Source organism: Scyliorhinus torazame, chromosome 12 (genome assembly GCF_047496885.1).
Source record: "Scyliorhinus torazame isolate Kashiwa2021f chromosome 12, sScyTor2.1, whole genome shotgun sequence".
NCBI lineage: Eukaryota > Metazoa > Chordata > Chondrichthyes > Carcharhiniformes > Scyliorhinidae > Scyliorhinus > Scyliorhinus torazame.
The window spans coordinates 38,228,950-38,242,957 of NC_092718.1; the positions used below are offsets into that span (position 1 = coordinate 38,228,950).

The 14,008-nt window shown below is 49.4% G+C and overlaps 1 protein-coding gene across 3 annotated transcripts in view; it reads left to right on the forward strand.

Moving 5' to 3' along the window:
- The window catches only part of myo1ea (myosin IEa), a 207,996-nt gene that overhangs the window by 138,375 nt on the left and 55,613 nt on the right, over positions 1-14,008 (forward strand). For all 3 annotated transcript variants that reach the window (XM_072470699.1, XM_072470700.1, XM_072470702.1), the window contains one exon: positions 4,962-5,060. In XM_072470699.1, coding sequence (XP_072326800.1) covers positions 4,962-5,060 — 99 coding nt within the window. The remainder of the gene's footprint in view (positions 1-4,961; positions 5,061-14,008) is intronic.

The window sequence follows — 14,008 nt, forward strand, 5'->3', positions numbered from 1 at the left end:
GGTGCAGACTGTAAAGATGACAATCCTCCTTAGATTTCTGTTCATCTTCCAGTGCCTCCCGATCTTTATCCCACGGTCCTTCTCCAAAAGGACTGGCAAAATCATCATGAGCTTTGTCTGGGCGGGAAAATCCCCGCAGGTGAAGAAGGCAATGATTGAAAGGAGCCGCAGCGAGGGGGGACTGGCATTGCCGAGTCTGATCAACTACTACTGGGCGGCTAACGTAGCCATGATAAGGAAGTGGATGGTGGGTACGGGGTCTATCTGGGAGCGAGTGGAGGCGGCTTTGTGCAGGGGCACCAGTTTGGCAGCCCTGGTCACAGCTCCCCTACCGCTGTCGCCGGCCAGGTACTCCACCAGCCCGGTAGTGGGGGCGGCCCTGCGGATATGGGGCCAGTGGAGGAGGCATGTGTGGGGGGGGGTGCGTCTGTCTGGGCTCCAATATGTGATAACCATCGATTCGCCCCCGGAAACATGGATGGAGGGTTTCGAACATGGGTGGCGGGCGGGGGTGGGGTGGGTGGGCGATATGTTCCTGGAGGGGAGCTTTGTGAGTTTGAGGGGCTTGGAGGAGAAATTTGGGCTGGTAAGGGGAAATGACTTTAGGTACTTACAGATGCGGGACTTTGTACGCAGACAGGTCCCATCCTTCCCACGCCTCCTGCCAATCGGGATCCAGGACAGAATAGTCTCTAGAGGAGAAGGAGGAGAGGGTAGAGTCTCGGATATCTACAAGGTGCTCATGAAGGGGGAAGAGTCCCAGACGGAGGAACTGAAACTCAAATGGGAGGAGAAGCTCGGTGGGGAGATGGAGGACGGGCTATGGGCGGAAGCTCTGAGTAGGGTAAACTCAACCGCAACATGGGCCAGGCTCGGCCTGATTCAATTTAAGGTCGTTCACCGGGCCCACATGACGGTAGCTCGGATGAGCAAATTCTTTGGGATAAAGGACAAGTGCGCTAGCTGCGCGGGAGGACCAGCGAACCATGTTCATGTTTTGGGCATGTCCTAAGCTTAGGGGGTACTGGGAGGGATTTGCGGGGGTCATGTCCCGGGTGCTGCAAACAAGGGTGGTGATGAGTCCAGGGGTGGCAATTTTCAGGATTTCGGAAGACCCGGGAGTCCAGGGGGAGAAAGAGGCAGATGTTCTGGCCTTTGCTTCCCTAATAGCCCGGTGGCGAATACTGCTGGCCTGGAGGGACTCAGAACCCCCGAAGACCGAACTGTGGCTTTCGGACATGTCAAGTTTTCTGGGTATGGAAAAAATTAAGTTCGCCTTGAGGGGATCTGTACTGGGGTTCGCCCGAAGGTGGCAACCATTCATCGACTTCTTCGCGGGAGTGTGAACGCCAGCAGGGAGGGTGGGGGGGAGAGGAAGAGGGGTGGGAGGGGGAGATTAGAGTAGAGTAGGAGGGATAAATAGGTGGGTAGTGTCTAGGGGAGAGGAGCGGGCATGTGCAGTATGGTTTGATTGAAGTATTGGTTTTATATTGATGTTTGCACATTTCTGTTATCTGTAACTGTTTACAATGCCAAAAAATACCTCAATAAAATTGTTTGTTAAAAAAACCAACAACACATATATTCACAAGCAAGTCTCTTCACTACAGCTGTGGCCGTAACCCCCCCTTTAGTCGACATACATATTTTCCATTCCCTAGGATGACCGAAACACCAATTTACAAGCATCTATTTACAGTTTGGTGTGGGCATTAACTTTAATAATCTTTATTAGTGCCACAGGCATGCTTACATTAACACTGCAATTAAATTACTGTTAAAAGCCCCTAGTCGCCACATTCCAGCGCCTGTTCGGGTACACTGAGGCAGAATTCAGAATGTCCAATTCACCTAACAGGCACGTCTTTCAGGACTTGTGGGAGGAAACCGGAGCACCAGGAGGAAACCCACGCAGACACGGGGAGAACGCGCAGACTCCACACAGACAGTGACCCAAGCCAGGAATCAAACCTGGGACCTTGGCGCTGTGAAGCAACAGTGCTAACCACTGTGCTACCGTGCCACCCTCGGACCAGTCCCCTGCGGCTTTGTCACTCCTGCTTGTCCCTCGCGTGCCTTCGCCCCTCCCCCCCTTTCCTTTTCCTCTCTGCCCCGTGGCTAGCCCGTGACTCCCCCCGCAACCTCCTCCCCTGCTTACTCTACTGGTTGCTGGCTGCGAACAGGTCTTGAAACAAGCCGGTGAACGGCTTCCTGTGGAAGCCTTCTTCCGACCCACGGATGGCAAATTTTATTTTCTGCAGCCTGAGAAATGTTCTTGCCATGCTGATTGCCCTGTGCACGTGGCATTTATCGCCGAACACGGGCTGCGGCTGCTGTGTAGCTGTGAACCTACACAGCTCTGTGGGAACGTCGGGCTTGACGCCTCCCTGGCATGTTGATTGTTGGTGGTACAAATACTGCTGCTTTCAGTCAACATGAGTGGCAGCTGTGACTCAGCAAAGATACAAGAAATTTCCACTGTCAGCCATAGATGTTGCTCTAATGTGGCGGGGGTATGATTCCCAAAGCACTTGTGAGTAGGACAGCTCAGTCCTTAAAAGAAAACGTAGGCTTCTCTGTAAGACCTGCCTTCAGTAATTGCAGGTAACATACACAACCAACCTCTGTACTCTGGAGTCCAGTACCGGGTTGAGACTGATCTATCAGAACATCTGGATATGGAGGGGGCCATTTGGACCTTCGAGCCTGCTCTGCCTTTCAACAAGATCATGGCTAATCTATCTCAATTCCTGCATTTCTCCATCACCCCATATCTTAATTTCCCTCATGCCGAAAAAGCCACCAACCTTTGTTTTTAATATACTCAAAGAGCGAAGATCCACAGACCTCTGGTGTAGAGAATTTCAAAGATTTCTGCTGATCTCAGCCCTAAAATGGCCAACCCCTCATTCTGATTCTGTGATCCCATGTTCTAGATTCCTCAACATGGGCGAAACATTGCCTCAACATCCACCCTATCAAGTTTCTGAAGAATTTTTACACGTTCTGATTAGATGACCTCTCATTCCTCGGAATGCTGGGAAATATTAAAGTCGGCTCAGTCTCTCCTCATAATGCCAAACCCCTCATCCCAGGTACCAGTCTAGTGAACCTTTGTTGCATTCCCGCTGGGGCAACGACGCCCTTCCTTAGTTAAGGAGACCAAACTGCACACAGTACTCCAATTGTGGCATGGCCACTATCAACCGTGGATATGTGCAGGTCGATCATGTAACCAAGGAGATCTACACAGAAGAAAATGAAAAAATGAAATGAAAATCGCTTATTCTCACAAGTAGGCTTCAAATGAAGTTACTATGAAAAGCCCCTAGTCGCCACATTCCGCCGCCAGTTCGGGGAGGCTGGTACAGGAATTGAACCGTGCTGCTGGCCTGCCTTGGTCTGTTTTAAAATCCAGCACTTTAGCCCTGTGCTAAATCAGCCCCTGACAAGGCAGAGGGCGGACCTGAGGTGGACCTGACCCGCTAATGTCCCACTGTCACAGAAGGCATTGTTTAAAAGGGAGGTAATTGTAAAAAAATACTATTACAATTTATTCCTTCATATGATGTATAGATACTTTGGCTCCTTTAAAGACTGCTGCACACATTCAAATGCATTAAAAAAATGTAAAAATTTTTAGAGTAGCCAATTTTTTTCCAATTAAGGGGCAGGTTAGTATGGCCAATCCACCTACCCTGCACATCTTTGGGTTGTGGGGGTGAAACCCACGCAAACACGGGCAGAATGTGCAAACTCCACACGGACAGTGTCCCAGGGCCGGGATCGAACCTGGGACCCCGGCGCCGTGAGACTGCAGTGCTACCACGGCGCCACCGTGCTGCCCTATCGTAATCATTTTTGTCTTAAAATGAGGCCGTGGCAAACGTTTTGTGTGTTCGACTTTTCTCCCTCTGTTACTTTTAGCCCGTTTTTGTGAACAGGTTAACATGGCCTCTGTAATGATCGAGAGAACAATTTCAGATAAACTTGATGCATTCCTATGCAATGGAAGAGCTTGTATTAATATAGCACCAGTCACATCATCAGGGAATCCCAAAGCGCCGGACGTACAATTAAATACTTTTAAAGCTGGGTCACTATTGCAATGTCAATGTAGCAGCCAGTTTTGAAGTAGCAGGTTCCCTCAAGAAGCAGAGATAGATAATTAGGCTGCGGTTGAAGGATAAATATTGTTCAGGACACCTTCCCTATTCTTCAAATACCACTATCTGATTTCTTGGGTCCACCTAATGGGCAGACAGAACCTCGGTTAATATCGTGTCTGAAAGACTAGCACCTCCAAAGGTAGAAAGCCTCCGTCAGATTGTGTGCTCAGTTCACTGGAGTATTTCATAGATAGATTTCCTACAGTACAGAAAGAGGCCATTCGGTCCATCGAGTCTGCATTGACTCTGTGAAAGAGCACTCTAACCAGGTGCACTTCCACACCCTATCCCAGTAGCCTCACCTAACCTAGACACCTTTGGACACTAAGGGGCAAATTAGCACAGCCAATCCACCTAACCTGCACATCTTTGGCCTGTGAGAGGAAACCGGAGCACCCGGATGAAACTCACGCAGACACGGGGAGAACGTGCAGACTCCGCACAGACAGTCACCTGAGGCCAGAATCGAACCTGGGCCCCGGGCGCTGTGAGACAGCTGTGCTAACCACTGTGCTACCATGCAGTTCATCAGGGTTTGAACCCACAAACCTCTGACTCAGAACCAAGATGGCTACCATGGAATCAAGGCGACACCAATTGGTGTCCAATGGCGCAGTTTCATAGCCCTGGAATTTTTCAGGAGAGTAATAAACTTTGATTTATAACCATAAAAATAGGACATTGAAAAATAAGCAGTAAACTATTTCATTCCAACATTTTCTGTATATACCAAAATAAAAATTAAAAATCATCTTTCTGTCATACAGTTAATGTTTGTCGTTTTCTTTTTAGAGTGAAGCATCAAGTGGAATATCTGGGTTTAAAGGAAAACATTAGAGTTCGACGAGCAGGCTACGCTTACAGACGAGTATTTAAGAAATTCTTACACAGGTGAGACTTACTGAGGGAGTCAAACATTTCTCGCCGTTCGCTGCCTGCTGGCAGTGTTTTAGAAAATCGTCTCTCTTTTCTCTAGAAAACACTAACTCTTGGCGGGGAATGGTTCTGTAAGGGTTGGTCACTTTGCAATACCTCCCTCAAATGGACACCCTTCACTTGTGAGTTGAAACGGTAAACGCACTGAAGACAAACATTACAGCGACGCATAATTCTGTCCTTGCCTGGTAGTCACATATGTGTGGTGTCCAGTGGTGACAAAGAAAGGAACTTGATTTCCTCGGGATGTCGCAGAGTGCTTTAAACCCAGTGGAATGGCAGCCACTGCTGTTACAGTGGCAGATGTGGCACATAGCCAGATCCAAAATAGCAAATGAGTGGGTGGTCAGATAATCTGTCTTTGCTGGGGTTGTTTGGGGGGTTTGTTTGAGGAAGGAACATTGATCAGGAGAACATTCAAAGAATTGTTTCGTCCCCTGCAATCATGCCCACTGTGTAAAGGATGGCTGATATGACACTTGTCTATGTTAACTTTGCAAACCCTAGCCCATGGACAGGAGCTGGCTCCAATAAATAAAATTACCAGGCCATCTTTTTACTGGTAAATGCACAGAAAAACATAGCAGGTCTGCCAGCATCCATAGGAGAGACACCAGACTTAACATTTCGAGTCCTTAGATTCTAAAGAAGAGTCTAAGGTAGGCATTGTCAAACTCGGGGGCGCGACCCACGTGTGAGTCGCGGGCGGGTGACGGAAGGGTCGCAGAGCCGTCCGGCGCAGCGTTCCCGATCGCGCAAATCAGCCGCAGCAGCCGTCTTTTAACAATGCCGGCTGCAAGCGGCCTTCAAAATGGCCATGAACATATTTTAAAAATTTGGCCGCACTGCGCATGCGTACCCGATCATCGGGCATGCATGCGCAGTGCGGCTGCATTTTGTTTTATACGGTCACAGCCTTTTTTACAAGTTCGGGAGTCCAAAGGGACAAAGGGGCCATTGAGGCCAAAGGGACCCAAAACCAATTCCTCCATTTTTGTCAGCAACAAACAAGGTAGGAGAAAATGGTGGGTCGCGCATGTCAGTCGGCGTGGGTCGCGAAGGTCGGCTGGCGTGGGTCGCGCATGTCAGTCGGCGTGGGTCGCGAAGGTCGGCTGGCGTGGATCGTGAAGGTCGGCCGCCATGGGTCGCAAAGGTCGGCCGGCGTGGATCGCGAAGGTCGGCCGCCGTGGGTCGCGAAGGTCGGCCGGCGTGGGTCGCGAATGTCGGCCGGCATGGGTCGCGAAGGTCGGCCGGCGTGGGTTGTGAAGGTCGGCCGCCGTGGGTCGCGAAGGTCGGCCGCCGTGGGTCGCGAAGGTCGGCCGCCATGGGTCGCGAAGGTCGGCCGGCGTGGGTCGCGAAGGTCGGCCGCCGTGGGTCGCGAAGGTCGGCCGCCGTGGGTCGCGAAGGTCGGCCGGCGTGGGTCGCGAAGGTCGGCCGGCGTGGGTCGCGAAGGTCGGCTGGCGTGGGTCACGAAGGTCGGCCGGTGTGGGCTGCGAAGATCGGCCGGGTTGGGTCCCGAAGATTGGCCGGTTGGTAAAAATGGGTCCCCGGAAAAAAAGTTTGAAAAACACTGGTCTAAGGCACTGTTGCGCAATCTGCGGCCCAGGGGGGAGCCGTTCCGCTGGCCAGGGGGGCATCAGCGGGGGCTGAGGGGACTGGTGGACCGGTGGTCCAGGGGTGGCGAGGGGGGTTACGGGGGTTATCTGGCAGGCCGGGTCCGCCCGCGGCCAGCGCCATGGTGTATGGCGTGACCACTGCAGGTCATCACCGTGCGCATGCATGGCGACGGAACCGGCAATTCTCCGGCCGTTTCTTTTGGGAGCGCCAGGGGCTTTACGTGGCACGGCAGCTAGCCCCCACCGGGCGGAGCATCGGCGCGGGGGCGGCGCTGACTATTTCATCGTAAGACAAGACACATTCTCCAGGCATAGCCTCAAAATCGGAGAATCCAGCCCCATGTCTTCCCGCTGGATCTGAATTGCACCAGTTTTACGATGCCCTTGAGGTTGTAAAGTGGGATGCAATTCAGTGTTCTACGCCATGCAAATTTATCAATCCCGATATTGAGCCGTCATCTTTTCTTGAACTAAATTTAGAATACCCAATTCATTTTTCTCCAATTAAGGGGCAATTTAATGTGGCCAATCCACCTACCCTGCACATCTTTTGGGTTGTGGGGGTGACCCACCTGCCGCCCCTACACACAGCAGCCCCCGCATTTGGATTGCCTGGGTCACCCCCGTACTTGGGGGTGACCCGACCCATCCACCCCCAGGGACTCCTGTAAGATAGGGCCCCCCCCCTCAAGAGAGTAGTGGACCTCCAGGCACCCCCTGCCTAAAGGAAACCCCTCCTCCATTATGATCGATTTGCATTTATTTCCACGCTCCTGCTAGCGAGTGAGTTGACCTCCTTCATCTCAGTGGGTCGCAAGATTGAAATCAGGCTTGTTGATGAACCATGACTCCATGAATAAGATTAAACATATTTAGCACATGGAACTTGTTCACGCTGCCAGCAAGGGGTCAGAGCATGGCATTCAGACTCTGACCCCGATTTTGTCCTGTTGCCCGATTCTCCGTCCCATCAATTCATTTATCAGTGACTTTCTCCAGGAATTCCAAATTTGGGTCATTTTGCTTTGAATAAACTTCATTTTAAAAGTAAGTCAGGTGGCGGCATGGTGGTGCAGTGGTTAGTGTCATAATATACACACAGGTATATGATGGTGCACAGACAGGCAGTGATTGACACACAGGATGACCAGTGAACACACAGAACACAGCAGCCAATCACCAGACAGGACACGACCACTATAAAGCCAGAGGGCACTAGTTTTCCCGCTCTCTTGGGATCCAGCTTCTGAGACAGTCAGAGCCTGTGAGCAGCAATTAGAACATACACCATGTGGTAGTAAGATAGTTTGGTCAGGTTCGCCTCAGGTCTCCAGTCAAGTCAGCATAGTGTCAACCCACAGTTAAAGTATGTATGATAGTTAAGAGTTCAATAAAATCGAGTTGCATTTCTTCAAGTGTTGGAAGCCTGTCTCTCTCACTGCTGCAGTAAACGCAGTCCTCGCAGACCCGGCATACCCAACACATCAGTTAGCACTGCTGCCTCACGGCGTTGAGGACTTCAATCAGAGTTCAATCCCGGCCCCAGGTCACATTCCGTGTGGAATTTGCACATTTATCCCTGTGTCTGCGTGGGTCTCACCCCCACAACCCAAAGATGTGCAGGGTAGGTGATTGGCCACGTTAAATTGCCCCTTAATTGGAAATAAAAAGAATTGGATACTCTAAATTCATTTTTTAAAAAGTAAGTGAAGGCCCGACTTTAATCCTGTGTCGGTGAATGGGTTTGGAGTGAGTTAAAGTCAGGCCCTGATTGTCTTGCTCTGCAAACAGTGAGGCAAATGCCCCATGTCTCTGCTACTGCTAGTGAGTTGCCTTGAATTCAATCAAATCAAAATGATTGTGTGCTGGCGGTTGACTGATAGGAGCTAATGGTAGATAAGGTGCTTTGCTATTGGCTCAACTCTGGGGGAAAATTACATTGCAAAGTCATTTATGTGGAGATTTGAATTTTGCACTTTAAAATCTCCAGTGAATACTGCTTGGAACCCTTTCTCGGCGACCCCTTTTCCTCCAAGGCACTCAGTTTTTAAAATAGCCATGGCTTTATAATGCAGCGTTACTAATATATTTTAATTCATTACATTTTTGAAAATTCATTCATGGAATGTGGCCTTCTCTGGCGTGGCCAGCATTCATTGCCCATCCTTAATTACCCTTGAGAAGGTGGTGGTGGGCTGCCTTCTTGAGCCGCTGCACTCCATGTGGGGTAGGTACACCCCCAGTGCTGTTAGGGACAGAGTTCCAGGATTGTGACCCGCGACAGTGAAGCAGTGACCAGATATTTCCAAGTCAGGATGGTGAGTGGCTTGGAGGGGAACTTCCAGACGGTGGTGTTCCCGGGTATCTGCTTCCCCTTGGCCCTCTAGATGGTGGCGGTCCTGGGTTTGGAATGTTTTGTCTAAGGAACATTGGTGAGTTCCTGCAGCGCATTTAGGATAATGATGCAGTACTCTGCCAAACTTTGGATACTAAACATCAGAGTTCACTCCCACAGATATCATTTTGGTGGGCGTGACTGTCTGTCCCTGAGAAAAATCCAGTATTGTGAAATTTATGTTCTCGTGTTTAGTGTAAATCAAAATCACCAACCTTATTAAGCCAAATAGGTTTAGAAAGGTGACTGTTTAATCATCTTCAAAGGCAATTAAGTTCATTTGTTATTGTGATTTGGATTAATCGTGAAAAAGTGTTAAGCATAAATATTAGGCATTGACTCAATTAGTCCTGAGAAATACAGTGTGTAGAACTGATGGTGTGAGGGCAGCAGGGTGGCGCAGTGGGTTAGCCCTGTTGCCTCACGTCTCTGAGGTCCCAGGTTCGACCCCGGCTCTGGGTCACTGTCCGTGTGGAGTTTGCACATTCTCCCCGTGTTTGCGTGGGTTTCGCCCCCCACAACCCAAAGATGTGCAGGCTAGGTGGATTGGCCACGCTCAAATGCCCCTTAATTGGGAAAAAAAAAGTGAATTGGGCACTCTAAAAAACTGTTTTTAAATGAATTGACGGAGTGACCACACAGGAGCACACAGTTAGATGCAAAAAGAGACCGGTTTATTTATAATACAGCAATCTCTCCACTCCCCGAATGGCTCCTTCACCAACCTGCACTCAAGAGGGGTTTATATACTGAGAGGCTAGGGCGGCACGGTGGTGCAGTGGTTAGCACTGCTGCGTCACGGCGCTGAGGATCCGGGTTCGATCCTTGCCCCGGGTCACTGTTCGTGTGGAGTTTGCACATTCTCCCCATGTCTGTATGGATCTCACCCCCACAACTCAAAGATGTGCTGTGTAGGTGGATTGGCCACGCTAAATTGTCCATTAATTGGAAAAAAAGAATTGGGTACTCTAAATTTATTTTTAAAATATATTGAGAGGCTCCCCTTGTGAAGGGGGAAGCCCCGCCTTGTTTACCGGCGAAGTTTGTATTCCCAGGGGACCAGATGGTGCACACTCCGTGACCTCCGAGGGGGTCATAACAACTCCACCCCCCAAGTACGGAGACATGTCCACGTCCATCGGGTGTAGCGAGGGATCCTCGATCCGTTTAGCTCGAGGACAATGTTCAGGTGTCAGCAGAGCAGGGGCGGGGGGGGGGGGGCACTGTATCGCACTGGGGACCGGCGTTTCTGCGCAGAGCACCTGGGCTGGACTGGTGTGGCCGGCGTGGGCGCGGGCAGCGGCTTGTCAATGTTCACTTGTAGCTGAACTTTCATTTCGGAATCAGCCTCGAAATCCGGAAAACCAGCATCAGGTATCCCGGCCTCCTGGACATAGGCGGTGGCTGCAAATGAGCGAGACCGGGGGGGTCTGCGTTAGGCTCTGGAAGTTCCTGGATGTGCCGACGGATGTGGTTGACGTGGCCATCTGACTCTCTGCCCTGTGCCCACATGGAATAGGATACAGGTCCCATCTGGAGTAATACCACGCCCGGAATCCACATGGCGCCATAGCCACATTTGCGGAGATAAGTGGCATCCCTGACAAGAAACGGCGCAGCAGTGTGCACCTGTACGTGTCCAATTCAGATCGGTCCTGTCCACGGCGGACCTTGTCCCTGTTATCCAGGATGATCAGACTCAAACGTGTCCAGAGATGTTGGCCCATGAGTATTCAGCCAGTGCAATTCTGGGCCACCAGACATAGCTGCGTGCCAGCATCTTCGTCTTCTGGGTGCCCATTGTGGAGGTCTTCCAAAATGGGTGCGCCGCTGCGCTCTGCAATGACCACTCGAATCCCCCACAGGTTGACGCCATCCTCAACACCAAGCTCCGGAATCTTTGAGGTATAAGCTTTTAGGTCTTTGGGCAGAGCCCTGTGCTGTGCACTGTCATGTGAGAGTACCTTTAAGAAATGGGTGTTTATAAATGGGTGTGTATATAAATATCTGTAGTGAGAGTACCTTTAAGAAATGGGTGTTTATTATTTCAGTGACGCCAGAGAGTGGGTGGAGCTGGACTGTCTGTCAGCTTTTTACTTTCATTTTAGGCTGTTTGCTGCAGGGTGTGTTTTAGTTTTGTTTTCAGAGCTGGATAGCTGCAGTCACAGCCAGAAGGGGTATTAGTCTCTCTCTCTGTAACCCAAAAACTGCAAATCGATCCTTTGATGATTTAAAACTAACAACTGCTCTCAGTAGTGACTTTAACCTGATGTGCTTCTGTTAAAAGTTCTTTTTTTAAGTTTTTTGGATGTTAAAAGGAAAGTCCAAAGGATTACTTAGTGTTGTAGTCTTTGAGGGCTGTATTTGAATTGGTGGTTGCTAAGATGTTCACTATATGTTTTAAAAAGGTTAACTTGAATTCATAGAATAAACATTGTTTTGCTTTAAAAAATACTTTTCCATTTCTGCTGTACCACACCTGTAGAGTGGGCCTTGTGTTCCCCATACCACAATCTATTAAAAATTGTGGTTCAGGTGAACTCCATGATACACTTTGGGGTTCTCTAAACCCTGGCCCATAACAGCAGGCATTGGGTTCGAATTCTATCCTTGTCGCCAGTGTAGAAACCGATGGAGTAAGCACACGGGAACGCACAGTTGAATGCAAAAAAGAACACGGTTGATTCACAGTACAGCAATCTCTCCACTCCCCAAAGGGCCTCCTTCCTCGACCTGCAGTCAGGGGTTTATATACTGAGAGGCTGCCCATGTTAAGGGGGAAGCCCTGCCCAGTTTACCGGGGAAGTTCGTATTCCCGGGAAGTCACAGGGAACCGGATGGTGCACACCTCGTGACCTCCAAGGGGATCTTGAAACGATGTCTGTAAATTGGCCCTGGCCATTAATCCAGTGTAGGGGCTGTTGTTAATTTCCCCATTGTGTAATTTCACAGTAACATTTTTGATATTGTTCTGGCTGCTTGTTAAAAAATGGCTGTTGGCTAAACTGAAGCTATAATTTGTTACTTTAATGTGTTATTGTTCATAGTATTTTTAAAATGTGACCGTTTTCTTTTTTTAAGTAAGTCAAGAAAAAACTCTTTGTTCTTTTAGTTTCTGCTGGCTTCCGAAGAGTTCCACAGGCATGAAGTCCTTGTATTTCTTGTGTTATAGTTCAAAATAGCACTCTGCTATCGAAGGGCAAGTGAAGAACGTTGCCATTCGCTTTGACCAAGTCTTTCTATTAATGAGTGGCTGGTGATGTTGAAGAGATAGGCTTAATTCTAAGAATACTCTGAACTTAAGAAACTGTTTGAACTGGTGGTGATACTGGTGCACTTATATATTGTAAATTCTGATCGCTTTGTTCTCAATTAGATTGAGTCTCAATCACTATTTTTGAGCATCTTTTTTTCTCCAAATAAATTTGATTAGTTGCTTTAACCCATTGATGGACAACCGGAGGGCACATGTGGCCCACCTGGGGTCTGAATGCGGCCCGTGGGGTATTTTGGTGACTGCTGCCCGTGCGCAGGGTCGCCACACTCTGCTGATTTCTATCTGTGTGGGGTTTTTTCCTCCCGATATAACTGAAGCGATTCACACCTAAATCAAGGGCAGTGAAATGGGATGAGAGCTGATTCCGCACAACACTGACTGTGAGAGCCGTGTGCTCCCCATGCATCCAAAGTGTAAATAGTTCCTTTGTTTTTTACCATTTGCTAGTTCTATTAATATATGAATCATTAAACATTTTCTGTAACTCATTGTGAAATATTTGACGTGTCTGCAATCTTATTCATGGGGGTCACGGTTAGTCAACAAGCCCGATTTCAATCATGCGGCCCACTGAGATGAAGGAGGGCCACTCAAGCAGCCCACTCACCCGCCTGGGTTGTCCGTCACTGTTCTGACCTGTCGAATCTGTGGCCTGTGTATAGTTGATCTGTTAGTATTTAGCCAGCTGAATCTTTGACTTGAGTTTTCTAATGTGTAAATTGAGTGCAGGAGTGTAGCATGATTCTGCGCTTTGCATTTGGCTGACATACCATAAACAGAACCAATGTGTTCATGGATTCTGGAGGGGCAGGAAACAAAAAGATGCAGATTTCAAAAACTTGTTGAACTAGAGAATTGTGTGAAAGAGCTTGAATCCATAACAGATGCAAAATATAGAGTACAAATGATTATTACTACCAAATCGAGCATAACAGTTCCAAGTAAATCAGCCAAACCACATTATGAACGGAATGCTTTGATTTTATCCCCATTGAGCCCCTACAGTGCAGAAAGAGGCAAATTGGCCCATCGAGTCTGCACTGACACATCGAATGAGCCTCTACCCACATCCACCCCGCCCTATCCCCGTAACCTAACATGCACATCCCTGGACATCAGGGGCAATTTTAGCTTGGCCAAACCACCTAACCCGCACATCTTTGGACTGTGGAAGGAAACCGGAGCACCCAGAGGAAACCCACTTGGACAGGGGGAGAAGATGCAAACTACACACAGATAGTGACCCGAGGCTGGAATTGCACCCGGGTCCCTGGCGCTGTGAGGCAGCAGTGCTAACCACTTTGCCATCATGAGGCCTGTCTCACAGCCTCTCAATGAATAACTATTTAGTTGAAATTTTTTGTTCAATTCAGTTTTTGAGATTAACTGGGCTGGTTTTTTCCATTTGGGAGACTAAGCCCCCATGCCGGCGTGAAAACGACGGTGTTTTACGCTAGGAAAACTGGAGCAAAACGACCACCGATTCCCTGCTCCGGCGTGGGCTAGCAGGAGGCACAGCGTCGAGATCTCAGCTCTAGCTGCCGTTACGGCCCGGAGCATTGCCGGGTCCGTGGCCGCGCATGCGCACGGCAGCGGCCTGCAGCGACCGCGCTGT